At 40.4% G+C, this 25,069-nt stretch overlaps 7 protein-coding genes across 7 annotated transcripts; 5 read left to right on the forward strand and 2 right to left on the reverse strand.

The window, feature by feature from the left end:
- Nucleotides 1-7,320: 7,320 nt before the first annotated feature.
- Nucleotides 7,321-7,653, forward strand: LOC114659662 (histone H4). The gene has a single exon (XM_028812261.2). The coding sequence runs from the start codon at nt 7,321-7,323 to the stop codon at nt 7,630-7,632; it is 312 nt and encodes a 103-aa protein (XP_028668094.1). The 3' UTR covers nt 7,633-7,653.
- An 844-nt stretch (nt 7,654-8,497) lies between these two features.
- Nucleotides 8,498-8,966, reverse strand: LOC114659661 (histone H2B 8-like). Its single transcript, XM_028812260.2, has one exon. It carries the CDS (start codon nt 8,917-8,919, stop codon nt 8,542-8,544), a length of 378 nt encoding a protein of 125 aa, XP_028668093.1. The 5' UTR covers nt 8,920-8,966; the 3' UTR covers nt 8,498-8,541.
- A 930-nt stretch (nt 8,967-9,896) lies between these two features.
- LOC114659658 (histone H2A-like) lies at nt 9,897-10,344 on the forward strand. Its single transcript, XM_028812256.2, has one exon. The coding sequence runs from the start codon at nt 9,910-9,912 to the stop codon at nt 10,294-10,296; it is 387 nt and encodes a 128-aa protein (XP_028668089.1). The 5' UTR covers nt 9,897-9,909; the 3' UTR covers nt 10,297-10,344.
- Nucleotides 10,345-17,639: 7,295 nt separating this feature from the next.
- On the forward strand, nt 17,640-18,014 carry LOC114659663 (histone H4). Its single transcript, XM_028812262.2, has one exon. The coding sequence runs from the start codon at nt 17,655-17,657 to the stop codon at nt 17,964-17,966; it is 312 nt and encodes a 103-aa protein (XP_028668095.1). The 5' UTR covers nt 17,640-17,654; the 3' UTR covers nt 17,967-18,014.
- A 457-nt stretch (nt 18,015-18,471) lies between these two features.
- On the reverse strand, nt 18,472-18,930 carry LOC114659660 (histone H2B 8-like). The gene has a single exon (XM_028812259.2). It carries the CDS (start codon nt 18,889-18,891, stop codon nt 18,514-18,516), a length of 378 nt encoding a protein of 125 aa, XP_028668092.1. The 5' UTR covers nt 18,892-18,930; the 3' UTR covers nt 18,472-18,513.
- An 899-nt stretch (nt 18,931-19,829) lies between these two features.
- LOC114659659 (histone H2A-like) lies at nt 19,830-20,297 on the forward strand. The gene has a single exon (XM_028812258.2). It carries the CDS (start codon nt 19,874-19,876, stop codon nt 20,258-20,260), a length of 387 nt encoding a protein of 128 aa, XP_028668091.1. The 5' UTR covers nt 19,830-19,873; the 3' UTR covers nt 20,261-20,297.
- A 3,496-nt stretch (nt 20,298-23,793) lies between these two features.
- On the forward strand, nt 23,794-24,496 carry LOC114659664 (histone H1-like). The gene has a single exon (XM_028812263.2). The coding sequence runs from the start codon at nt 23,839-23,841 to the stop codon at nt 24,439-24,441; it is 603 nt and encodes a 200-aa protein (XP_028668096.2). The 5' UTR covers nt 23,794-23,838; the 3' UTR covers nt 24,442-24,496.
- Nucleotides 24,497-25,069: the final 573 nt, after the last annotated feature.

Raw genomic sequence — 25,069 nt, forward strand, 5'->3', positions numbered from 1 at the left:
GAAGTTAACCACAGAATTCTTAAAGCAGGGACAAATATAAAGAAAAGTATATTTTCTAAAAAATAAAGGAGATACGGAGATTGAAGAATGAAATGTTAATGGAGTTTTGAATTTCACTATTTTGTATTCAGAGGGCACAGAAGTGATCAAGAAAGCTAATAGAATGTTAAGTCAAATGGCGTGATATGTAGAGGACACCAACAGTTATGACTAAACTGCGTAACACACTAGTAAGGTCTCATCAGGATTACTGCAAACATTTTTGACCTCCATATTACAAAAGAGACATAGCAATGCTAAGGAAATGTCTAGTGAAGCAATTAAACTGATTCCGGGAGTGAGAGATAGGAGTTATGAGAAAAGACTGAAGGAGATGAACTTTTTCAGTTCAAACAAATGGAGATTCGGGAGATGACATGATTGAGGCACCCAAAATTATGAAGGAAATTAGTACATTGGATACCTGTTACTTTTCAACAAGAGTACAAGGACACAGTTGAACACTTGCTAAAGGCATTTTTTTCACAAACGCTAAAAAGTTTTTCTATGCAAAGAACCTTCGATGCATGAAATAAGTTACCAAAAGTATTTTAAAGGGTAGGACTTTTGGGACCTTCGAATAACAATTTGATGTTATTTTGGAGAATGTCGGTCAGTAGGTTTGGCAAGCTTTTGGGGTTGAATGACCTATTTTTGTCACATTTTAATGTACAAACCCTGGAATTATTTTCTGTTTCATTTTCTGATTTCTTTAACAGTTACAAAGTCCTTTTAACTTTAGGTTCGACTATCCAAGTAGCCCACCATACTCTGGCCCACTTTTCAAGAAGTAGAAGCTTATGTAACATTACATTAACTGTAGACTGTTAGAGAATAACAAACTTCTCTTTCCTTCCATAAGATTTTTTTACCACTTTCTGAAAACATTGTGATAACAGTTATGGACAGGCTATGAAATTAGATATTAGATACTGTATTGCAAAGGCTTACACAGGTTTTGTGAATGTACAAGAGGCTGGCATAACAAAATTATACCCCAAAACTGTCCATGGGTGTCCCATGAGCAGAAATAACACAAATGTGTGAATATTAAAAAAAATGAAAGCAGTTTGGAAGCTCACACATTTGCAGAAGAAAAATTTAAATGAATTACAGTAAATCAACATTATTATAAGCAGTGACGTAGGATAATGAACTAACTTCTACAATTCTCACTCTATTACACTAAGAACAAATCTGTTTTGTTTTGGTCAGTTGTTCATAAAGTACAATATGCATTAGATGCATAATGTAAATTCAATTTAATATTGAACAAAGTTGATAAATTTAAATATGAAGGATCAGTGGTGTTCCAAGATGGAAAATTAGATGCAAAGATAACCTCCAGAGTGCAGTGTGGATGGAACAATTAGAAGATGGTATCAGGAGTATTGTCTGATCAAAGAATTAAAGCAAAGGGAAAAGTTAAGGTTTTTAAGACAGTGGCAAGACCAGTAATGATGTATGGAGCTGAGACATGGGCAGTAAAAAAGGAACGCAGGAGAAGAAGTTGCACATGGCAGAAAGGAGAATATTCAGATGGATGTGTGGAGTTACATAAAGGGACAGAATGAAAAAATGAGACCATCACAGGTTCACAAAAATGGGAGAGCTATTACAGGAAAGTAGAGTGAAGTGACATGGACGTGTGATGAATGAGAGACAATGAAAATGTGGGCAAAAGGTGGGAATGGAAGTACATTGGAAGGGAAGACAGGGGAGGCCACAGTGAAGGTGGATGAATAAAAGTAAAAGAAGATCTGGAGGAAAAAGGCATAACTGGCAGGAGGTGCAGGACGAGCTGTTTGGAGAAGGTTGATTAAGAACATCGACCCCACATACAAGTGGAAAAAGATGATGGGAAAACAGAAAATGTTGTCCATTGAAACAGTGGCAAAGATTTCCTTATTTATTCTTTTTCTATATTTTTCTGCTCTTTTTAAAATTCTTAATTATATTTTATGCTCCGTTTCTTTAGCCTACTTAGCATTTCATTCTATTAATTGGAAATTCTGTAACAAAATTAACCTAATTTAAAAGAATTAAAGATGTTGCATATTTACCATTACTCAGATATGTGATAATATAAAAAATGTGATAGAACGCTGAACTGTTAGATTTTCCCATTGCAAAATATAAACCACTATATATTTCTGTAACATGTTGTCATTTGTAGCTGTTATAAACCTAATAACTCTCAAATAATGTCTTTAATATATTCATCAGTAGCTTGTTCTAAACAATGTGAGCCCTTTGGAGACAGTCTGAAACAAAATCACATTATCTGACAGCATTACAGAAGGATTGTTTGAATCTATTCCTATGAGTCTTTAATGAATAAAGAGTAATGTATTTTTTGGAATTAAGCTGCTTTGACAATTTACTGAAACCCAACACAAGACTCATACTCTAAAATTTCCAGCATCATCTAGTTTATTGATGTATAAATAAACTGAACTGACACCAAGTCCAGAACTGGATCTTGCCTTGCACTCACTGAAATAACTCTGGAACTGTACAACTCTATATTATAGTAAGTGGTATTAGGATATGGAAACATGTAATAAACTTAAATAGGTTTATTACTTTTTAACTTGAAATTGTTTCAAAATAATTTAACGAAATTGAATTTTATTCAGAAAAAACTCTCTCTCTCTATATATATATATATATATCTATCTATCTAGATTGTGACACAGACTTCGAATGCCGTGAATGTAATTACCCCGATCTACATGCTGTCAAATAAATGAACCACACGCCGTGGCGCAACGTTAGGGGCATCGCCGCTGATGTCCGAGGTTCGATTCCCGAGAGGGAGTGCAGTGGAGTGTGTACACCTGATGAGCCCAGAATGAGGGCGAAACACGTGTCGTGTACTCTTTGCATTTATTTGACAGTAAACTATTTCAACCATATATATATATATATATCCATCCATTTTCCAACCCGCTGAATCCGAACACAGGGTCACGGGGGTCTGCTGGAGCCAATCCCAGCCAACACAGGGCACATGGAAGGAAACAATCCTGGGCAGGGTGCCAACCCACCGCAGGACACACACAAACACACCCACACACCAAGCACACACTAGGGCCAATTTAGAATCGCCAATACACCTAAACTGCATGTCTTTGTATATATATATATATATATATATATATATATATATATATACGAGGGGGGACCCAAAAATAACCGGAAATAAATAAAATTCCGGTTATTTTTGGGTCCCCCCTCATATATATATATGTCTAATAACTAAAAGCCCGCTGCTGCTAACAGAGGCTCCAACTCCTATGACCCTGAATTGGATTATGCAGATTTAAGAATATTGTGTTATGATGAAACTTATGCAAGAGATGATACAACAAAGTGGCATGTTGCTAGATTGGGTAGCTCAGTTTTTCATATATTACTGACAAAATTATTTAACATTGACAAATATAGTGGCAGATTAGGCTCATTTATTTGTTCTGTTTTATTCCTATTGAAAATGAACTGTAAAAATGTTTAATTTTCACTGAATCGTTACCGCTCACAAACATAGCCTATGTGGGTTATCATAGAAGAAATATGGTTATAAAGGTATCTACTTTAGAAGAAGCATGTAAAACACACTGCAAAAAGCGGTAATCAAAGTTATAACTACCACTTTATACTTTTTAGTTTTCATGTGAGGTTTTTAAACCATAAGGAAGGCAGAGTCACACTTAACAACTTCAAACATTGCACCGTTTTGTAATTTTTCTGTCTAAAAATGTATTTTGTGCTCGAAAAACCCACTTCCCTTGTTGATGTTCTCTGCTCACTCAAGGAAGGATTAACTGCAGGCGACTGTCATGCACAACAGAAAAAAAGAACAAGTGGTAGACATCCACAAAATGGATACTGCCATACACCAGCTCAATAACCAGTATATTATTACATTTAGCAGTGGAAATGCTGTCTTTGGTCTAATACCTGTGCTAATAAATGATATCAATGGGACACGCCCACTTTTACAAGCTTGAAAATTTAAAAGAATAAAAGTCTCTGAATGTCAAAAGACATGAAAAGTTTTTCTCTGCATTATGGTGTTAGAGGCCTTGCTGTGCACTGGATACTGCACAGAAAAGCTTCAGCCCCACCACTTTCCTGAATTACGCAAACAGTTTATTGAAAGCATGAGTGGCCACTGACATAGAGTAGGCCTAGGAACCACAGAAAGCCATTAAGGGTGAGAGAGAGAGAGAGAGAGAGAGAGAGAGAGAGAGAGAGAGAATGATTAACATTAGCAGTAGCAGGAGAGCTGTGCATATAATCATATAATTTTCACAACATTGGTGCTTTCTGCTTCCAAAAGGCTTTAGGCAGGAACACAGTCCAGATAGACAAAGAAGAGTTTCCTTACCTGGAAGGATGTATGCCCTTGTCCTCTATATGAAGAAAGAGACTGAACCACAAAGGCACATGATCAAAGGTAAGAATGAGGTATAAAAGCCCCAGAGACAAATGGCAACAGACACACTTAATAGCTTAAGCAAAAGGCTTTTGGCCCAGTCATGGTTTAACCTGTGGTCTCATTTATAAAGCTTGTGTATGTACAAAAAGAGGCTCGAAATATGAGTATGCAACTTCCCACACAAACGTCGGGGTTTATAAAAGAAGACTTGAAGGGTAAACGTGTGTATATTTACGGTAACTCTAACCTATCCATTCATAACATTTCGGAGAAACTGAGAATTGACGGCACCCTTGATTAAGCTGTAAAATGCAGGCAAACCAGCTAAATGATGACTCACATGCACAATAATTCATATCACTGAGCTGTTATTATAGTGTGAGAAATGTATTAAAGCTGAAATGTGAATCTGATATACAGAATGTATTTTAGTTGACTTTTAAGAGGGACAATGCTGCATATTTGCACTGAACGTTTAAGTTTTTTTGTCAGTTTAAATAACCTATTGTCACTTCTTAGTGACTGCGGTGGGTTGGTACCCTGCCCGGGTTTGGTTCCTGCCTTGTGCCCTGTGTTGCCTGGGATTGGCTCCAGCAGACCCCCGTGACCCTGTGTTCGGATTCAGGGGGTTGGAAAATGGATGGATGGATGGACTTCTTAGTGAAATGGCAGGCAGGTCAGGAGTATCTCAGCCAAGCTTCACTACGTCACACCCGCTGTGCTGGATGTCTTTAACCATCTAACGAAGTGATAATTCCAGTTTTCATAATGTGTAGGTGCACATACATATAACATGTTATTATATAATAAAAAGGATATATGCAGCAGTGTCTTGTTTTCCTAATGCAATCAGAGCACTTTAATTCACTCATATTGCAATAAGGTCACCTAGCGAGAATGAAGCTGCTTTTGTTAACCATAAGTGGTGACATTCTAATAACATGCAAGGCATCTGTGACACCTGTTAGGACTTCTCTAGCATAATACTGCATAAAAAGGCCATTCGGACATTGAAATCAGAGAGTGCAGATGTGTTTTTTCCTCCTCCCGTTACATGCAGACACTCCTGGTGACTAGTATACTGCTTCGTCACCAGGGTTCAAACCCTTATTTAATTTCCCCTTTCACTTCAGCCATGGTACCGCTGCAGTAACATGTTGCCATTCAACATACTTGCTCTCGTTGCTGACACCCACACTTAGGTCACCAACTAAAGGTTCTTTGACTGCTTCTAACTTAGAGATGACAATTTCTATCTTGCACCACTGGAAGTGTTATGTAGGAGGCTGCTCTACCAGCCAAAGAAAACTTGCAGTATTTTGATTACGTATTTATGAAGTTAATTAAAATAATTCATATATGGTATTTCCAGGGTGTAACTGGGCTGGGTTTGAGGAGCACTCACAAAAATCACAATTACAAAATAATTGTGATTTATACGCGGTAAATTACATACACCAGGTTTTATAAATCAGATTTTTTTTTTTGGAGTATGCATTTTCCAGTTTTTTGGCGTACTCGTATTTTCACACTTCATATCACACAATGTTTTATAAATGAGGGCTACATGCCAAATCTCTGCTTTCTTTAGTTGTTTTTTTTTCTTTCTTGTTTTTGTCATTTGCAGTTGTTTTTGTTCTGTTTTTTGATGTTTTCATCTTCATATTGTGTTTTCTGGCCTTTGCCTTATTTTATCCATCCATCCATCCATTTTCCAACCCACTGAATCCGAACACAGGGTCACGGGGGTCTGCTGGAGCCAATCCCAGCCAACACAGGGCACAAGGCAGGAAACAATCCTGGGCAGGGTGCCAACCCACCGCAGGCCTTATTTTATATTTATTAAAAATGGTGATTTAGTTTATTTGTCTTGTTGTTGTCATGATTTGGGGTATTTAAAAATTTTTATGCTACTGTCTAAATTTTTTTTTCATAAATTCATAGTCTAGTACAGTATTTATGTGTAATCTGGATTTCATGTTCAAGTTTTAAAAAATGCATTTTTTGTAATTAAGAGGACTGTCATAACAAAGGAAAACGGTCAGTTTCTGCATTTTCATGAAGGAATCCAATCAAAGCATAATTTAAAAAAAGAATTGATTGTACTGTATTGTAAATGAACTTTCACATGGAATTTTTTTTCTATTTTTTTTTCTTTATTTCGTCTTATACGATTTCTCGTATTAGAAATTTGTTAGTTTTCGCATACCCCTTGGGGTCAGAGCGCAGGGTCAGCCATTGTACAGCGCCCCTGGAGCAATTACAGGTTAAGGGTCTTGCTCAAGGGCCCAGCAGAGTAGGATCTCTTTTGGCAGTGACGGGGATTCAAACCGGCAACCTTCAGGATACCAGCGCAGATCCTTAGCCTCAGAGCCACCACTATTTAAACAGACATGAGAAGTGGACGGGGATACACAATAAAAGAATAAGTTTCTGGCATTTTTGCAATTTTCTCATCAAAAAACAAACAAGGTTGAGAAAACCATGGTCCATTCTTTTAAACCCCCTTGAACTCACTCTTTGTCTAAACGGCTGAAAAAACGCCAACAACAATTCACAGATGCAATAAGAGGCAGACAAAGAAAAAAGATGAGGTTCACAAAAGCATATGTTCACCATTCACTCAGCAGCTTTTACAACGACTTAATATTCGATTCCACATGGCGGGTTAGTTGCTTTGTTCAGCAGATATTTCTCTCGAATCCAAAGCGCAATTTTCAAAAAAACCCGCGCAGACATTTCCTATGCTGTGTTCGAACAGGTCGTCTTTATACTCATATCAGGCGAGGGGCCTAGCGGTTAGATTACCATTTGCTGATCTATAAAGCGAAGAAAGGATGTCTGGACGTGGGAAAGGAGGTAAAGGACTTGGCAAGGGTGGTGCAAAGCGTCATCGTAAAGTTCTCCGCGATAACATTCAAGGAATCACAAAGCCCGCCATTCGCCGTCTAGCTCGTCGAGGTGGCGTGAAGCGAATTTCTGGCTTGATCTATGAGGAAACTCGCGGAGTGCTTAAAGTGTTCCTTGAGAATGTCATCCGTGATGCTGTTACTTATACTGAACACGCGAAGAGAAAGACTGTAACTGCCATGGACGTAGTATACGCCTTGAAGAGACAGGGCCGCACTTTGTACGGCTTTGGAGGTTAAACAAAGACCTTATACAGTAAATAACCCAAAGGCTCTTTTCAGAGCCACCCCATATTTTCTGCTCTAAGAGCTTTCCTTATGGTTTTGTTTCCCAGGCTTACGATCAAGGTTTACTCTAACGGAACTTCTGCTTAATAGACGGTGGGCGACGTTCCGTGCATTGGAAGGTTTAAAGTATCTTTTCATAAGCTAAACACTCCTGTCTTAGCTTTGTCCTTTCTATACCCGCTCGTTTATAATGAAATGACGCGACTCGGATTGCTGGTCGAAAAGTTAAATCTTTTCCTGAGATTTAAGTTGCTACAAAGATCCTGTTCAACCTGTCGTGATTTTAGCTCTGGAATATCTAACCTACACGAATCTGCCTGAGGGAGAGTGGTAATGTCTAACAACCGAAGCTTTAGCCGCTATCCTCGAAAGCAGGGGTAGGGCTTTATTTTGATGAGCGAAAACCGTAAAAGCATCTGGCTGCTAAGCAGAGTGCAGAATCTGTAAAATAAACATCCGTCAGAGCAGGGTCAACAAACCTAGACACCTAAGAACCGCTTGCCCTCTCCTCCAGGTGCCATCCACGGACTCGAGTAATGCATAGGGCTTTTATGAAAACACTGGGGGGAAAAAAACTGCTTCACACAAACTTTAGTCTAAAATAGAAGTCTCCGACAATAGGGCTGAATCTTTGAAAAGAGCCGGGTGTATCCCATCACTAGTACAGAGTGATTCACTAGCTGGAACACGCACGGACTGCCAATAGTTTACAGCGGGAGGAGACCTCTAGAGGACAATACAAGCTATAAACAAAAGTACGTGAAATTCCGTTCATTTGTATGGATCGCAAGTTATTGGAGCTCTTTTCTCGCTGAGATAAGTGGCTCTGAAAAGAGCCGTTTTTATATCAAGCAGTCTCGTTTACTTGGAGCTGGTGTACTTAGTAACTGCCTTGGTGCCTTCAGACACGGCATGCTTGGCCAGCTCTCCGGGTAACAGCAGCCTTACAGCAGTCTGGATCTCTCGGGATGAGATAGTTGAACGCTTGTTGTAGTGTGCCAAGCGAGAAGCTTCACCTGCAATGCGCTCAAAGATGTCATTCACGAACGAGTTCATGATTCCCATCGCCTTAGAAGAAATACCCGTATCGGGGTGAACTTGCTTCAGCACTTTGTACACGTAGATGGAATAGCTTTCCTTCCTGGTCTTTCTGCGTTTCTTCCCACCCTTAGCTTGAGTCTTAGAAACGGCTTTCTTAGAGCCCTTCTTGGGAGCAGGAGCAGTTTTCGGCTCAGCCATGGCTACAAACTGTAACAACACAGGATAAAAATCGCAACTGCCCGGGTTTCCCTTTTTATAAGCCTTTATGCAAATGACATTCGCTACGCTGTGAGGTGTAGTCACCCAATGACAAGCGATCAGCTGTTTCCCTCCTTTCAGGCACGACCGTTAAGTTAAAGAATGGGACACAATACGTGCGCGCACTTTTTCACTGGCGGTTTCTATTTTTAAAAGTATATTTCAAAGATTACTTTTATTTTTTCTGTTACCATACAGTATTCTTACCCACTTTATGAAGTGTCAGTATCTTGGTAATCTGTATGAGAAGGCAATTCCAGCAATGTGGAACATTTTTGTGTTTAAGAATGTAAGAAACTGAACATATTTTCTAAAGTTAGAAGCCTCCTAGTTTCCCGATTCGTATCGTACTTTGTAAAAGAGACGATATCGTTTTGTATGGAGCCGCACTCATTTCGAATAGTACAATTAGATATCATGAAACTCGTTCGCATGGCGACTACAAGGAGGTACATGCAGAATAACGCAATCGTGCTCAATTAATCCATCGTTTCCACCACGTATAGCACCTTGAACGAATCATTTAAAAAAAACCAAAGTGTTAGCCAAAGTAGAGTTCGAACGTCAAACTAGGTACTGCATTGAAACACAAAGAGGCGTAGTGGATACAAGTGAATCATATGTTAGTGCAATGAAATCCAGGAAGAGAGACGTAATTTATAACAACAAATCATACGTGTATGCATACATGCAGTACACAGTTACGATCAGAACAATAAAACAGGCACTTTGTAATTTTACTTTCTTGGCTGTATTTTTGAATTCTAACAGTTGTGAGTTAGAGCGCCATTTCTTTGAATCCGAGCCAGCCGTGTGACGTAGCGCCACATGCAAATCAGCAGTTCAGCTCGTCGCGCCCAAAGGAAGCCTTTATAAACGCGCATCGCCGGCCTTCTGGTTGTGTTGTTTTTGAATTGTGCAAAAGTGAACATGTCTGGAAGAGGAAAGACCGGTGGTAAGGCACGCGCCAAGGCTAAGACTCGCTCTTCTCGAGCTGGTTTGCAGTTTCCCGTTGGCCGTGTTCACAGGCTTCTGAGGAAAGGCAACTATGCCGAGCGAGTGGGCGCCGGTGCTCCCGTGTACTTGGCTGCTGTGCTCGAGTACCTGACTGCTGAAATTCTTGAGTTAGCCGGCAATGCTGCCCGCGATAACAAGAAAACCAGAATCATTCCTCGCCATCTGCAGCTGGCTGTGCGTAACGATGAGGAGCTCAATAAGTTGCTGGGTGGTGTGACCATCGCTCAGGGTGGTGTGTTGCCCAATATCCAGGCTGTGCTTCTGCCCAAGAAGACTGAGAAACCAGCTAAGAGCAAGTAAACTCCGACGATACTCTTATGAACATCAACGGCTCTTTTCAGAGCCACCTATCCGTTCAGAATTGAGCCCTTTTCCATCCAGATATTATATTTTCATTTAGTAGGTATTCTGTTAGAATCGTCTCGTTGGCTGTGTGTAGCCATTGCTTTAATGTTTTCAGCACATTTGATTTGTAAAACATTCTTTTTCTAATGTGTTGCCACACAAACCTGTTTAGTCTGTTTGGGGGAAAACTATTAAATAGAAATTCGGTCAAGATGGAGGTTTCATTAGTTTACTAAATATATATGAAAGATCTCCTTTCTCCCTTTTGTTTTCTGCAGTGAGAGGTAGCTAGAGATTGAATGGTTGTCAAAGTTTAAAGCACCAATAGAAGAGCGCAGCTTTTTATAGTTTAGTAATTTTTGTAGATCGCTTCTTTTATAAAATGAAGTATCAAAAGGAATAGTCCTGCTGCCTTCAATAATGGATTGAAGTCACCTTGATTGTAAACTTTTTTTTCTCTCCAGCTTTTAGGCAGGTGAATTCGGAGTAGACAAGACTGGGCCTTCCAAACCAAAGTTTTTTTTTTGTAAAACTTTTTGATTGTCTACATATGTTAACTTTATCTGCTCTATATTTATTTATTTATATTTATTCGACTCTTTAATTCCACCAGGGGGGGTAAACGTTAATATTTAACATTATACATAGTTATTGTCTGTTTTTTTTTTTTCACCTGTATTATTATCATTCTTTAATTTAATATTATTTATTGTATCAGTATGCTGCTGCTGAAGAATGTGAATTTCCCATTGGGATTAATAAAGTATCTATCTATCTATCTAGCTATCTATCTATCGTCATACTACAAGCATTTCAAATGTGGAGGATGTACAGAATGACTGATAAGTTGACAAATAACAAAAACCCTCAAATACATGAAAGAATTACAGAATATGAAAATTTGTGACTTGGCTAAAGGTTTAAGTATGGTCACAGAGAGACATTATAAAAGTGTATAGCAATAGACACGATGGAGCCCCAGTAATGTTTTGTGACATTTTCTGCAGAATAATTCAATGGCTGAAAGTATGTAATGATGATGTATGAAAGTGTGCAGCTTTGTTCAAAATGTCCATTCTCTCCTCTACTGCTGCTTTCAGCAGGTTGATCGTGCATCCTATTAGCTTATTAATCCGCTTGATTTGGTGGGTTTCTCTTGAAGTGATTTTACCAGCCCAGCACACCACGGCATAGAAAATCTCAGCGGCTATCAGTTTTCTTAACCCTTTTGCCTAGGGAAGTATCTGAAGGCAGCTTGAGTATATTTTATTGGTCTTCCGTTGCAAGGAAGGAATAACACTGGAACAGAGTGCCAGTCCATTGCAGGACAAACAGACATATAACCACTCATTAGGGCCAATTATGACACTTCGATTTATCAAACCTACATATCTTTGCACTGTGAGAGTAGACCAGAACACCTAGGAGGAAAGCCTCACAGACACAGAGGGAAAATGTAAACTCCATGCAGCAAACAACCTTGGCATGAAAGTCTGTGTGTTGCGAAGCAGGAGTGCTGACATTGTGCCAACCTTCCACCCTTTACAAATTTATACAATATGTGAAGGATGCTAATACCCACATTATAGAACCATAAAGTCTCTTTGGCCTGTTCTTATGTAATTCCTCAGTGTTACTAGACCAGTCCTGCCTGTCATTAATCTGAACCCTGAAGTACATGTTGCACTGCACCACCTCCACATCAGCTTTCTGAGAAGTAACCGGGTCGTAGAGGCTGAATAGTAAAGGAGTCAGAACTGTTCCTTGTGGTGTTCCAGAGCTGTTTACAGCCCCATCAGATACATAGTTCTTGTGCCTCACAAACTGCTGTCTACCAGATAAAGCTCTGCCACCGTGCTGCCCATCACAGACTTTCTTAAATAGTGGAGTAATGCAGACCCCCAAGTACTTGTAGCCATTTACTACATCCACTCCCTGAATGCTGACTGGGTCATTCAGGCTCTTTGTTGTAATGAAAATCACTTACCAGCTCCTTGGTTTCATTGATACTAAGTTGCAAACATTTCTCTTTGCACTAAGACAGATGACCTGGCGATATATTTATTGGAAAAGGTTTATAGGGTGAAGAGGAAAGGATGCTGGACTGTTCCTTGAGGTGCTACAGTGCTGCTTACATCAACATCAGAGACCCAGTCCTCAAGCCTCACAAACTGTGATCGGCTGGACACACAATCCATTATCCAGGATCTTCCAAAGGTGACTACAGAATTGGAGGTGTACATCAAAGTAAAATAAACTCACAGGTAAGATTTCCCATGTGAACAAGTATAGCTGAAAGAGATGTTATTTTCACTTTTTTTTTGTTTCACCCTTTTACTGTACTTCAGATGAGCAGTACAGCATACAAATTGTACATTCTTCAAATGAAAGACTGAGTTATGAATATTCCTAAATATCACATAAACACTTGATACTTTAGCCCAATTCAAGTTCCACTCCCCTGCCAAACTGCACGAGTATGAATTGGTACCTTTCTAAATTTTTAGAAGACTGGATTCAAATTTTATTCTGATCTCTTTCCATGCAAAGCTAACACATTTGATTTTATCTTGTTATCCAAATTTAAAAGTATATCTACCAAAGTGACTTCAGCAACAGTGATGAGATCACCCCAACCTGACATATCCAGCGCATCCTCTTAGTAGAAGGGCCTGTTCACCAGGAAGAGGAATTCTTTAAAGTGTTACTTCCATTGCTTGTCAATCTCCCAAGAAGAGGCCAGTGCCTTCTGAGATATTCAGCAGTTTACCAGAACAAACCTCGGGCCATCTGATAGTGTTTTTCTGTGGCCTTCCCAAACTCATTATATGCTCGAGCCTTTGCTTTCACAACCACTTTTGCTGCAGTCTCTTTAGTCTGTCAGTACTTCCCAACCTAGACATGAGTTCTCACACATAGCATTTCCTTGAAGGTCCCATTCTTCAGTCTGACAGTTCTTTCACCTCCAGTGTCCTCCATAGGGTCCTAGGGCTGCTGCCATGAGATGGCTTGACTGCTTTGAGACCACAGATGTTAGCAGACACTTCCACAATGGAAGTCTTGAGCAGGGTCCATTCGGAATCAATGTTCCTGACCTCACTCTGTACAAGAGAGGTGTTTTTTTGGATATAGGAGTTGAACTCATCACAAATAGAAGCCTCAGCCAAATGTTCCAGAACCACCCTAACTATGTATAGGATTTCCTGGTCTATCCAGCCTATACAACTCACTTCAGATCCAGCTCACTACTGAATGGTGATCAGCTGACTGATCAAAGCCTCTCTTCATCTGAGTGTCAAAAACATATGGTTTCAGGTCAGATGATACTACAATCTACAAAGTCTATCATAGATCTTCAGCTAAGGATGATCTGGTGCCAGGTACAGTTATTAACTTTATTTTGTTTGAAAATGGTATTTCTTATAGACAATCCATGACTAGCATGGGAATCTATTAAAAACTCACCATTCTGGTTCAGATCCAGCAAATCATTCTGCCTAGTGATGCCCCTGCAGGTATCTCCGTCATTTTCAAGTACCTCACCCACTTTCTCTAAGAAGGCTGAATACTCCAGGCAGCTGCTTGGTGTATATGTACAAACAATAGTCAGACTTTTTCCCTCTGTGATTCGAAGCCTTATTGAGGTTACCTTCTCTTCCATGCATAAACATTCTAATTGAACAACACTCATTCGGGCTTGTTTGAATACTCACACCCACCCAAGGCCTTTCACACATCGGAGCTCAAGAGGAGAAGAGAGAGCACCCCCGATCAAGATGTTTAGTTCCAGAACCCATGCTATGTGTTGAGGTGATGACAAGTATAACAAGTTGGTATTAGCCCACCTTCCAAACCAGCTGAGCCTCCTTCCTTATCAGAGTGGTAATGTTTCAAATTCCCAAAGCCAGTCTCCACTACTAGAGTCTTTTCTTTTCTGTACCTGCCAATAAAATAGCATTATACCCGACCCTTACCCTTTGTCTTACACGGGGTGAGCCCAAAAGATGGTTTCACATCATTATTTTGGAATTAACCTAGTTGGATTACATGGGGTTGCCATGACAAACATAACTCAAATATGATGTACGGAATGTATTATAATGCACTTTTAAGATGACCCATGATGCATATTTGCACTGAAGAACTTTTTAATTTTTTTCGTCAGTTTCAACAACCTGTTGTCACTACTCAGGAACCTAGCAGACAGGTTAGGAATATCTCAGCCAAGCCTCACACCCTCATTTCCACTGTACTGAAAGCCTTTAACTGATGAACGAACTGCTCCATCCGGGTTTTATATGGTGTGGGTGCTTATACATATAACATAACATGTTGGTATATTTCATAAAAAGACAATGTTCAACAGTCTCCTGTTTTCTAAACATAATCAGCGCGCTTTAATTCACTCATATTGCAATAAGGGTACTTAGAGAGAAAGCTTTTGTTAACGGTGAACATACAAGTCATCTGTGATGACTGTTAGGACTTTTCGGGCATAGTAGCTGCATAAAAAGGCATCTCCAATTAGAGATGCCTTTCGCAGATCGAAATCAGAGAGTGCAGGTGTGTTTTTTCCTCCTCCTGTTACATGCACACTCTCCCGGTGACTACCAATCCACTTCATCACCAGAGATTGAATGTTTTTCATTCCCCATCTTATTTCAGCAATGGTACTGCTGCAGTAGCATGTTGCCATTCAACATAGTTGTACTTGCTGCTGACACACATGGTTAAGTCACCAAATAAAGGTTTTTCGTGTGCCTCTAAGAGACAACAACTTCTATCATGCTCCACTGGATGTCTTATGTAGGAGGCTACTCTACCAGCGAATGAAGGTCTGCAGCATTTTGATTACATATGTGTAAGGTTGATTTGCATTGTTCATATATGGTATTTCCAGTGTGTAACTGGGCTGGGTTTGAGGAGCGCTCAAAAAAAATTCACATTTACCAAATAATGATTTATATGAGATCAGTTATGTAGAAATGTGCGTACTCCAGGTTTTATAAATCTTTTTTTTCTTTTTGTTATGTACACATTTTCCTGTTTTTTGGCATATTTGTATTTCCATGCTTCAAATCACAAAATGTTTGATAAATGAGGCCTCAGGATGCTATCCCTGGTCTCTGCTTTAACTGTCTTTTTTTTGTCATTTGCAGTTGTGTTTGTTCTGTTATTTGAAATTTTCTTCTTCAAATTGTGTCTTCTGGTTTTTGACTTATTTTATATTTATTAAGAATGGTAATTAAGTTTATTTGTCTTGTTATTATTGGTGTAATCTGGGTGTGACGATGCAGGTTCGACTCCATGCTCCCATCTTCTGTACGGGAGCCTTTGAACCCTGCACTGTCAGTAATGTTACCGATGAGCTAGGCAGTGAGGCACAATGATGGAGCAAGGGGATGATGTACAAAAGTGCCCAGTGCTTTTATTTAAAACAATAATCAAAACAATGTTCAAATTAAATAAAGTGCAGTGCCTTCCAAAAAGAGTTATTAAATAAATAATCCATAAAACAAGAGTGAAAAGTGGAGGTTAAAACAATAGAAAAAAAATCTTTAAAACAACGAGGTTAAAACCATGCACAAAGCAGTCTTTTAAAAACATTACAAGCCCAATTTGTCTTCTACCTGGTGGCTCCCATACTTCTTCCGTCTAGACTTCTCAATAGGGGAGTCACCCTACATGTAGCTGACCTTCTCTGTGCCTGCCTCAGCTGTTTGGATTGCCTCACTGATCCCTGGCTCCTTGTAGGCTCCTCCTGACAGCGACTTGAGATTCCCCAACGACCAGGGCTCTCACGCTGCGGACACCACTTCCCAAGTCCTGACTCCTGCTGCCTTAAGCGAAGAGTCATCCGCCCTTCATCACTGGTCACTCCCGCTCCATGATCATTCAGCGGGAGCGACGACTACTACTACTCCCCGGGTGTCGGCCCAACACCCAGGCTCACTGTTCAGCTGCATGCGAGCCTTCACTTGCTCGCTCTCCCACACCAGCTGGCTGGCTGGCTTGCTTTTGCTTTCTCTTTCCACTGCTACCTGCTTTCTTTCTGCCACCTCCATTTCTTTCTCACCTATGCACTTAGGTGAGAAACGCCCACATCGCGAATCGCCCTGAGAACCGTTTCAGCCACACAACCACCACACCCCCTCCCTAAGCTGCAAGCGCGGTGTTTATTTATGAGCTTTGGACCTGCTATACCACACTGGGGTATTTCATTTTTTTACTTATTTATTTTTTGGTTGTCTGAAAGATTATTTTGCACAAATTCATAGTCTTTTATCCATCCATCCATCCTCTTCCGTTTATCCAAAATTGGGTCACAGGGGCAGCAGCTTCAGTAGAGATGCCCAGACTTCCCTCTCCCTGGCCACTTCTACTTGCTCTTCCGGTGGAATCCCGAGGCGTTCCCAGGCCATCCGAGAGATATAGACCCTCCAGCGTGTCCTGGGTCTTCCCGGGGCCCCCTCCCGGTTAGACGTGCCCGGAACACCTCACCAGGGAGGCGTCCAGGAGGCATCCTGATCAGATGCCCGGACCACCTCATCTGACTCCTCTTGATACGGATACTCTGAGCTCTTCCGGGATGACGAGCTTCTCACCCTATCTTTAAGGGAAAGCCCAGACACCCTGAGGAAGAAACTCATTTCAGCCGCTTGTACAGTATTTTAAAAATATAGTCATTTATTTATATGTAATCTTGACTTCATGTTCAGACTTATATAAATATTTTGTATTTAAAAAAATGCTTTTTTTGTAATTAAGAGAGCTGTCATAACAAAGGAAATCGGTCAATTTCTGCATTTTTTAATGAAGAAATCCAATCAAAGCATAATTAAAAGAGAATTGATTGTATTGTGACGGGACAGGATATACAATTAAAGAATAAGCTTTCGGGCATTTTTGCAGTTTTTTCATCAAAAAGCAAACGGAGCACAAAAAAACATTGTCCACTATTTAAACCCCCTTCAACGCACTGTTTGTCCAAACAGCTGAAAAGGTACCATTAACAATTAATAGGTGCAATAAGAGGCAGACAAAGAAAAGAGATGAGGGTCAAGAAAGCATATGTATGTTATTCATTTAGTAGCTTCCAGGGCGATTTGATATTCCGTTCCACATGTTGGAAAAGTTGCTTTGTTCATCGTATCTGCTCTCGAGTGACGAAAAGCAAATCCTAAGCGCGATTTTCAAAAAAACCCGCGCAGACATTTCCTGTGCTGTGTTCGAACAGGTCGTCTTTGTACTCATATCAGGCGAGGGACTATTCAGCGTCTTTAACATTTGCTGATCTACGAAGCAGAGTAAGAATGTCAGGACGTGGAAAAGGAGGCAAAGGACTTGGTAAGGGTGGCGCAAAGCGTCATCGTAAAGTTCTCCGCGATAACATTCAAGGCATCACAAAGCCCGCCATTCGCCGTCTAGCTCGTCGAGGTGGCGTGAAGCGAATTTCTGGCTTGATCTATGAGGAAACTCGCGGAGTGCTTAAAGTGTTCCTTGAGAATGTCATCCGTGATGCTGTTACTTATACTGAGCACGCCAAGAGGAAGACTGTAACTGCCATGGATGTGGTATATGCTTTGAAGAGACAAGGCCGTACTTTGTATGGCTTTGGAGGTTAAGCAAAGACCTTATACAGGAAATAACCCAAAGGCTCTTTTCAGAGCCACTCACACGTTCTACTTTGAGAGTTTTCCTTGCATTTTTGTCTCCCATACTTCACACCGATCGAGTATTGACTCAAATCTTAAACGCTGTGCACACCCTGACTAAGTTGAGTAGTACAGGTCCGAAATGCGAGCTACAGTTTCAAGCATCCCTGAATTCCTGAGCTGTCAAACATTAGGGGGAAAATGTTTCATCAGATCGTGGGTTTAGGTTTCAAAGACTAGAGAATACATCCTTGAAGCTACAATTGTCGGTGTTTTAGACGGTTTTGACCTCTGTCCCGGAGCTAAATTCATATTTCCCTCAAGGTTAGAGAGCTGTTATCTACGTGGACCATCAGCTGTAAAAAATCTCCACGTAATTACGCAACCTAAAGGGACGAGAGTAGAATACCCAAGCATATTATATACATAATCCTAGTTTTGCTGATCTGGTTAATGCTCTTTTGTGGAGGAGATGGGTGGCTCTGAAAAGAGCCGTTTTTATATCAAGAAGTCTCGTTTACTTGGAGCTGGTGTACTTCGTAACTGCCTTGGTGCCCTCAGACACGGCATGCTTGGCCAGCTCTCCGGGTAACAGCAGCCTCACAGCAGTCTGGATCTCCCGGGATGAGATAGTTGAACGCTTGTTGTAGTGTGCCAAGCGAGAAGCCTCACCTGCAATGCGCTCAAAGATGTCATTCACGAACGAGTTCATGATTCCCATCGCCTTAGAAGAAATTCCCGTATCGGGGTGAACTTGCTTCAGCACTTTGTACACGTAGATGGAATAGCTTTCCTTCCTGGTCTTTCTGCGTTTCTTCCCACCCTTAGCTTGAGTCTTAGAAACGGCTTTCTTAGAGCCCTTCTTGGGAGCAGGAGCAGTTTTCGGCTCAGCCATGGCTACAAACTGTAACAACACAGGATAAAAATCGCAACTGCCCGGGTTTCCCTTTTTATAAGCCTTTATGCAAATGACATTCGCTACGCTGTGAGGTGTAGTCACCCAATGACAAGCGATCAGCTGTTTCCCTCCTTTCAGGCACGACCGTTAAGTTAAAAATGGGATAAAATACGTGCGCGCACTTTTTCACTGGCGGTTTCTATTTTAAAAAGTATATTTCAAAGATTTATTTTTTTTCTGTTACCATGCAGTATTCTTCCCTGATTTATAAAGTGATAAAAACTCAGTTTTCTGTATGCGAAGGCGATTTCAGACATATATAACAACACTTTTGTGCTTAAGAATGTAACATACTGAATTTATTTACTAAAGTTAGGAGCACCCTAGTTTGCCGATTCGTAAAAGACGTTATCGTTTTGTATGAAACTGTACTCATTTGGAATAGTGCAATTAGAGATCATGAAAATCGTTCACATGGCGACTGCAAGGGGATAGATGCAGAATAACGCAATCGTGCTCAATTACTGTAATCCATCTTTTCCACTCCGTATAGTACCTTGAACAACAAATCATTTAAAAAGAGCCAACGTGTTAGCCAAAGCAGCGTTGAACTTCAAACTACATATTGCATTGAAACACAATGAGGCGTAGTGGATAAAAGTGAATCATATGTTAGTGCAATGAAATCCAGGAAGAGAGACGTAATGCATAACAACAGATCATACGTGTATGCATACATGCAGTACACAGTTACGATCAGAACAATAAAATAGACACTTTGTAATTTTACTTTCTTGGCTGTATTTTTGAATTCCAACAGTTGTGAGTTCGAGCGCCATTTCTTTGAATCCGGGCCAGCTGTGTGACGTAGCGCCACATGCAAATCAGCAGTTCAGCTCGTCGCGCCCAAAGCAAGCCTTTATAAACGCGCATCGCCGGCCTGCTGGTTGTGTTGTTTTTGAGTTGTGCAAAAGTGAACATGTCTGGAAGAGGAAAGACCGGTGGTAAGGCACGCGCCAAGGCTAAGACTCGCTCTTCTCGAGCTGGTTTGCAGTTTCCCGTTGGCCGTGTTCACAGGCTTCTGAGGAAAGGCAACTACGCTGAGCGTGTTGGTGCCGGTGCTCCCGTGTACTTGGCTGCTGTGCTCGAGTACCTGACTGCTGAAATTCTTGAGTTAGCCGGCAATGCTGCCCGCGATAACAAGAAAACCAGAATCATTCCTCGCCATCTGCAGCTGGCTGTGCGTAACGATGAGGAGCTCAATAAACTGTTGGGTGGTGTGACCATCGCTCAGGGTGGTGTGCTGCCTAATATCCAGGCCGTGCTTCTGCCTAAGAAGACTGAGAAACCAGCTAAGAGCAAATAAACTCCGACGATACTCTTATAAACATCAACGGCTCTTTTCAGAGCCACCCATTCGTTCAGAATTGAGCATTTTTCCATTGAGAGGATGCATTTAGATTTTAATAGACATTTTGTTGGAGTGATTGTTTTGCATGTTTTTGTTGGATTAATGTTTACAGCACACTTGATATGTGCAACCTTTTTCTATGTTGAAATCGCTGTGAGGGCTTGGTCTTGAAGGTCCCCCGGTTTAGCCTTGGTGACCCTTTTCAGCATATTATAACCACACTGGTACATTACACTAATGCTTGTCGACCTGCTGAAGTGGTGTTTATGGCAGCAATCGCCTTTAATGGTTTCTCTCAGGTGGCAGGACTTTAGGGTTCTGAACAGGGTCCGATAAGTGCAAAGGAGCAAATCAGCAATTGTTTGTTGTATGGTTCCCCTTTAAATTTCATGGGGAGGAACACATTGTTTTAAAAACATTTGAGAAAATGCACTGAGTGAACAAACGTGCACAGTGGATAAACCCCCAGTTCCTCAAGCTGTGATATGTGCGTAGTTATGACAGCATTAATAGGTAACAAATTTTACTCCATTATATCAAATACATTAAGGAAATGAAAATTAACAATACTCTAAGCAAAAGTCTGGCTAAGCAAAGTTAACTGATTTTTAGAACCGTTGACAGACTCAGCCATACAAAGGTGAAGATGGAGATTGTTTCATATCTCCAGCGCAGAGGACTGAATGGCTCTAATTGTTTTTAATCTCATACATGGAACTAACAGATTTGGAGCCTGAGATCTAAGAGCGAGAGGCAGAAAGTTTGAGAAGTAGATTGGATAAATACACTGGAGCTTGTTCGTTTAACACTATAAACAAGTACCAGAATTTTGAAATGAATCCTAAAATCCACTGGGAGCCACTCTAGAGAGTATAATATAGGTGTAATATGATCTTTGTTTCTGGACTGCATTAGCAACCTGGCCGCTGTAGTTTGTATAGCTTGAAGACACGAAAGGGATGATTTGTCCAGGCCAGCTAAACCACGCATCACAATAATCTAAATGCGAGAAAAGAAATGCATGAATAATTTTTTTCAGCTCCAATGATGAAACTATAAAATGCAGATCTGAAATGTTCCTTAAGTGAAAGTAACAGGAACAAGAAATAGATTTAATATGCAAATTAAAACTCAGACAGGAATCAAATATAACTCCAAGGTTTTGGACAATGGACTAAGCAGTCATTTAGAAAGATACAAGCACCTGATTAACCTTTGGATATGTATCAGCAGAAGCTATAATTATGGTTTTGTTTTTGCTGGATTGTAAATATAATTGTTAGAGAGCTACTCATTTATCTGTTAAACACAATCAGCGAGGGTGAACAACTTATCCAGCTGGTGTCATTTAAAAGAAATGTATAGCTGAATATCATCTGCATAAAAGTGATGAGATGTCTTTAAAAGACTGAATGATCCCTAATAAAAGAAGGATGTAAAATGAAAATGACAGTGGACCAAGGATTGATCCCTTGGGGACCCCACAGTTTAGAGAAGCAGTGGTAGATGAAAAGCTATTCCTATTAACAGAAAAGCTCCTATTTGATAATTACGATCAAAACCAGTGTAAGGCAGAGCCAGAAATACCAGCCAACTGTCTAAGTCTATTAAAAAATATGTTATGATCCACAGTATCAAAGGCTGGACTACAGTCGAGTAGAACTACTATGGAAGAATTCGCTCCATCAGAAGCCATTAGGGGATCATTATGGACTTTTAAAAGAGCAGTCTCAGTTGAGTGCTGCTTTTGAAAACCAGATTGTAAAGGATACAAAATCTGTAAATTGTTTACTAGGGATTTAAATTGGATTTCAACAACCTTATCTAATATTTTACTTTTAAACAGTAGTTTTGAAATTGTCTAATAATTGCACACAGAGCTAGGATCAAGATTAGGTATTTTAGTAAAGGAATTACCTAGTCGTTTTTCAGATCGGATAGAACATACCCTTGCTTCAGAGAGCCATTGATTGTAGACAGGAAAGATGGACTGATGCTGGTGAAGGCCTCAAGTGAAACAGAAGGAGGTAATATCTCTAAAAAGGATGATACAGTTCTCATCTTGCCAACTTTTGTAAAAAGACTGTTAAGTGAAATCTGAGAGAACCAAGTAAATGAGTCTCAGTGCTGTGGAAAAATAATTTTAGGGTAACATAACTTTCATATTAAAGAAATAGCATGAAGGGTTAATAAATGACAGGAACCTTTGTAGGCATATCGGGAAACCCGATAATGGTCAAGTGAACAAAATGTACTGAAAGATGAGTAAGAAATCAGTAGATACTTTAGTGCAATTCACGTCCCACTCCCCTTCCAAAATGAGGTACTGTAGAGTGTTACATTTGTACACTTCTAGAAGAGAAGATTCAAATTTTGCTCTGAGCACGGTTCCTTCAGACCTCCCACATGTCCTTGGTGTCATAAACATTTTTTGTATTGGTCTGCCATTTTATGCGTTCTTTCAAGTTGGTTGATCTGTTACTCAAATTAGGCCCAGCATGTGAGTGAGAGAGACTTGCAATGCAATGGTTTATTGTGAAGTTTCGATTCCTGCCTTATACTTGAAGCTGCTGACAGCTTCTGTCTTAATTCTTTCCCAGGCACTCAAATTGGTTTCTGGATTTTCAAGAAATTGATGTAAGATTATAATTGCCATACAGTGGAATTCAACTGCGTGACTGTCTTTATTCCTTGAAGGAATTTGTTACCTCAAATTAAAACTATATATTAAATACATCACATATATTAAAATAGGTGTATCTAATTGAAAAACAGAAAATGGAAACAGGGCTTGATGTAGTAAATGATTAGGAATATCAAAATAATCTTTCATTTTGAAAGATGCATTTTGTCGCGTGCTGAAATCAAACTTCTTTTCTATGGTTATATGACATCTTAGTAAATCAGACTAGATGCCTCTAATGACACATTTCTCATTGAGTAAGTTTAATGTCTTACAGTTTTACGGACTGGATTTTTGAATTAAAGTTGCCCCCCCCTTACAAGGACACCTAGTAGAAATGAAGTAAATGCAAGTCCTGTGAGTGTGTTAATTGGAATTTGCAGGATGCTCGGATTTTCGGTTGATTTTTGTAATAGGGTTATAAAAACCTTTCGACATCAATTATGAACCTCTCTTTTATTAATCCATCGTGCATCCAGTGAGAAAGAAAGTGTAGTCACCGAGTATTTGTAACGAAATTCGCGTTCGTCTTGTAACGAGTGACAACCTATTCTTTACTCGGTGCGGTTTCTTTTATTTGGCCACTCAGCGGCAGCTTCTTTTTAAGCAACTGTACATTTTCTATTAATGATACGTTTTTCTTGATATGCGTCGAGTTCGCAGTGTCGATTTCTTCCGTTTGTCCTTCTAAAAAAGGGGATTTTGTGAAAGTAGAAAGCACACTTGTCAGGGCCCTTTGCATATGCAGCGGGTTGGTTGAGTCTTCACGGTTCTCATGAGTCTAATATGAGCGGCTGAGCCGCGGCTCGCTGTTAAATCCTGTCAGGAGAACGAAGAGTGTGTATCAGAAATGGCAGAAACCGCCCCAGCAGCTCCCGCCGCCACTCCGGCTAAGGCACCGAAGAAGAAAACTACCTCCAAGCCTAAGAAGGCTGGCCCTAGCGTGTCTGATTTAATCGTGAAGGCTGTGTCGGCTTCAAAAGAGCGCCACGGGCTCTCTTTGGCTGGGCTTAAGAAGGCACTGACGGCTGCTGGCTACGATGTGGAGAAAAACAACGCCCGCGTAAAACTGTCTGTAAAGAGTCTTGTGAGCAAAGGCTCTCTAGTGCAGACTAAAGGTACCGGTGCTTCGGGATCCTTTAAAATCAACAAGAAGCAGGCCGAGGCCAAGGAGAAGGCTACAAAGAAAAAGGCGGCTCCGAAGAAGAAACCAGCAGCGAAAAAGCCCGCTGCCGCCAAGAAAGTGAAGAAGCCAGCCGCTAAAAAACCCGCAGCTGCCAAGAAGACGGCTAAGAAGCCTGCAGCAGCCAAGAAAGCCACGAAGAGTCCCAAGAAAGCGAAGCCGGCTGCAAAGCCCAAAAAGGCAGCAAAGAGTCCGAAGAAGCCCAAGACACCCAAACCTAAATCGGCTAAACCCAAGACTGTAAAGAGGACGGCACCTAAAAGGAAGTAATCCGTTTACACGGCTCGATACTTGTAAAAACAAACGGCTCTTTTCAGAGCCACCACCTTATCATAAAGGGGCAAATCTGTGTTTGATATAAGGTCTACCACCGAGATGGGCAGTCGTAGCTGGTGGTTTTTCTAACCCAACTTAAGTAGCTTTTCATTTTAGTTCTTACACTTTTACATTTTAAACCCTTATTGCTTGCTTTAAACAGCTGTATTATCCCTAAGTAGCAATCAAATGCATAAGACAAACCATCTCCGTTTAGCTTCTTTCCATTTTACCTGTGTATTGTACACTGCTTTTGAAGGGAAGGACTGAGGAATTGCTGGTCGGTTTTAGACTTGCAAATCATTTAGAAAATATCCTTAACCTTGTCAAAATACTAAGCCATTAAACTGACGGTTTAAGCAACTGCGTTAGAACGAGAACCTGCGGCCCTCCAGGACTAACTTGACCCACCAGCCTAATAATTCGGGGAGGGGGACCGACTGACAGCTCCGCTATCTTCAATAGAATAGCTCCATAGCTTCCCGTGATTTGTAAATGTTTTACTGTACCAAGAATAATCAGTTTCACTAAACTTACGGTGTGTGCCTTATCCTGCTTTGGTGCAATCAACAGGTATTAATAT

Source organism: Erpetoichthys calabaricus, chromosome 10 (assembly GCF_900747795.2).
Source record: "Erpetoichthys calabaricus chromosome 10, fErpCal1.3, whole genome shotgun sequence".
NCBI classification, from domain to species: Eukaryota; Metazoa; Chordata; class Cladistia; order Polypteriformes; family Polypteridae; genus Erpetoichthys; species Erpetoichthys calabaricus.

Coding starts and splice junctions, on each gene's coding strand:
- LOC114659663 (XM_028812262.2), top strand. CDS start 17,655: ATGTCAGGACGTGGAAAAGGAGGCAAAGGACTTGGTAAGGGTGGCGCA.
- LOC114659662 (XM_028812261.2), top strand. CDS start 7,321: ATGTCTGGACGTGGGAAAGGAGGTAAAGGACTTGGCAAGGGTGGTGCA.
- LOC114659661 (XM_028812260.2), bottom strand. CDS start 8,919: ATGGCTGAGCCGAAAACTGCTCCTGCTCCCAAGAAGGGCTCTAAGAAA.
- LOC114659659 (XM_028812258.2), top strand. CDS start 19,874: ATGTCTGGAAGAGGAAAGACCGGTGGTAAGGCACGCGCCAAGGCTAAG.
- LOC114659660 (XM_028812259.2), bottom strand. CDS start 18,891: ATGGCTGAGCCGAAAACTGCTCCTGCTCCCAAGAAGGGCTCTAAGAAA.
- LOC114659658 (XM_028812256.2), top strand. CDS start 9,910: ATGTCTGGAAGAGGAAAGACCGGTGGTAAGGCACGCGCCAAGGCTAAG.
- LOC114659664 (XM_028812263.2), top strand. CDS start 23,839: ATGGCAGAAACCGCCCCAGCAGCTCCCGCCGCCACTCCGGCTAAGGCA.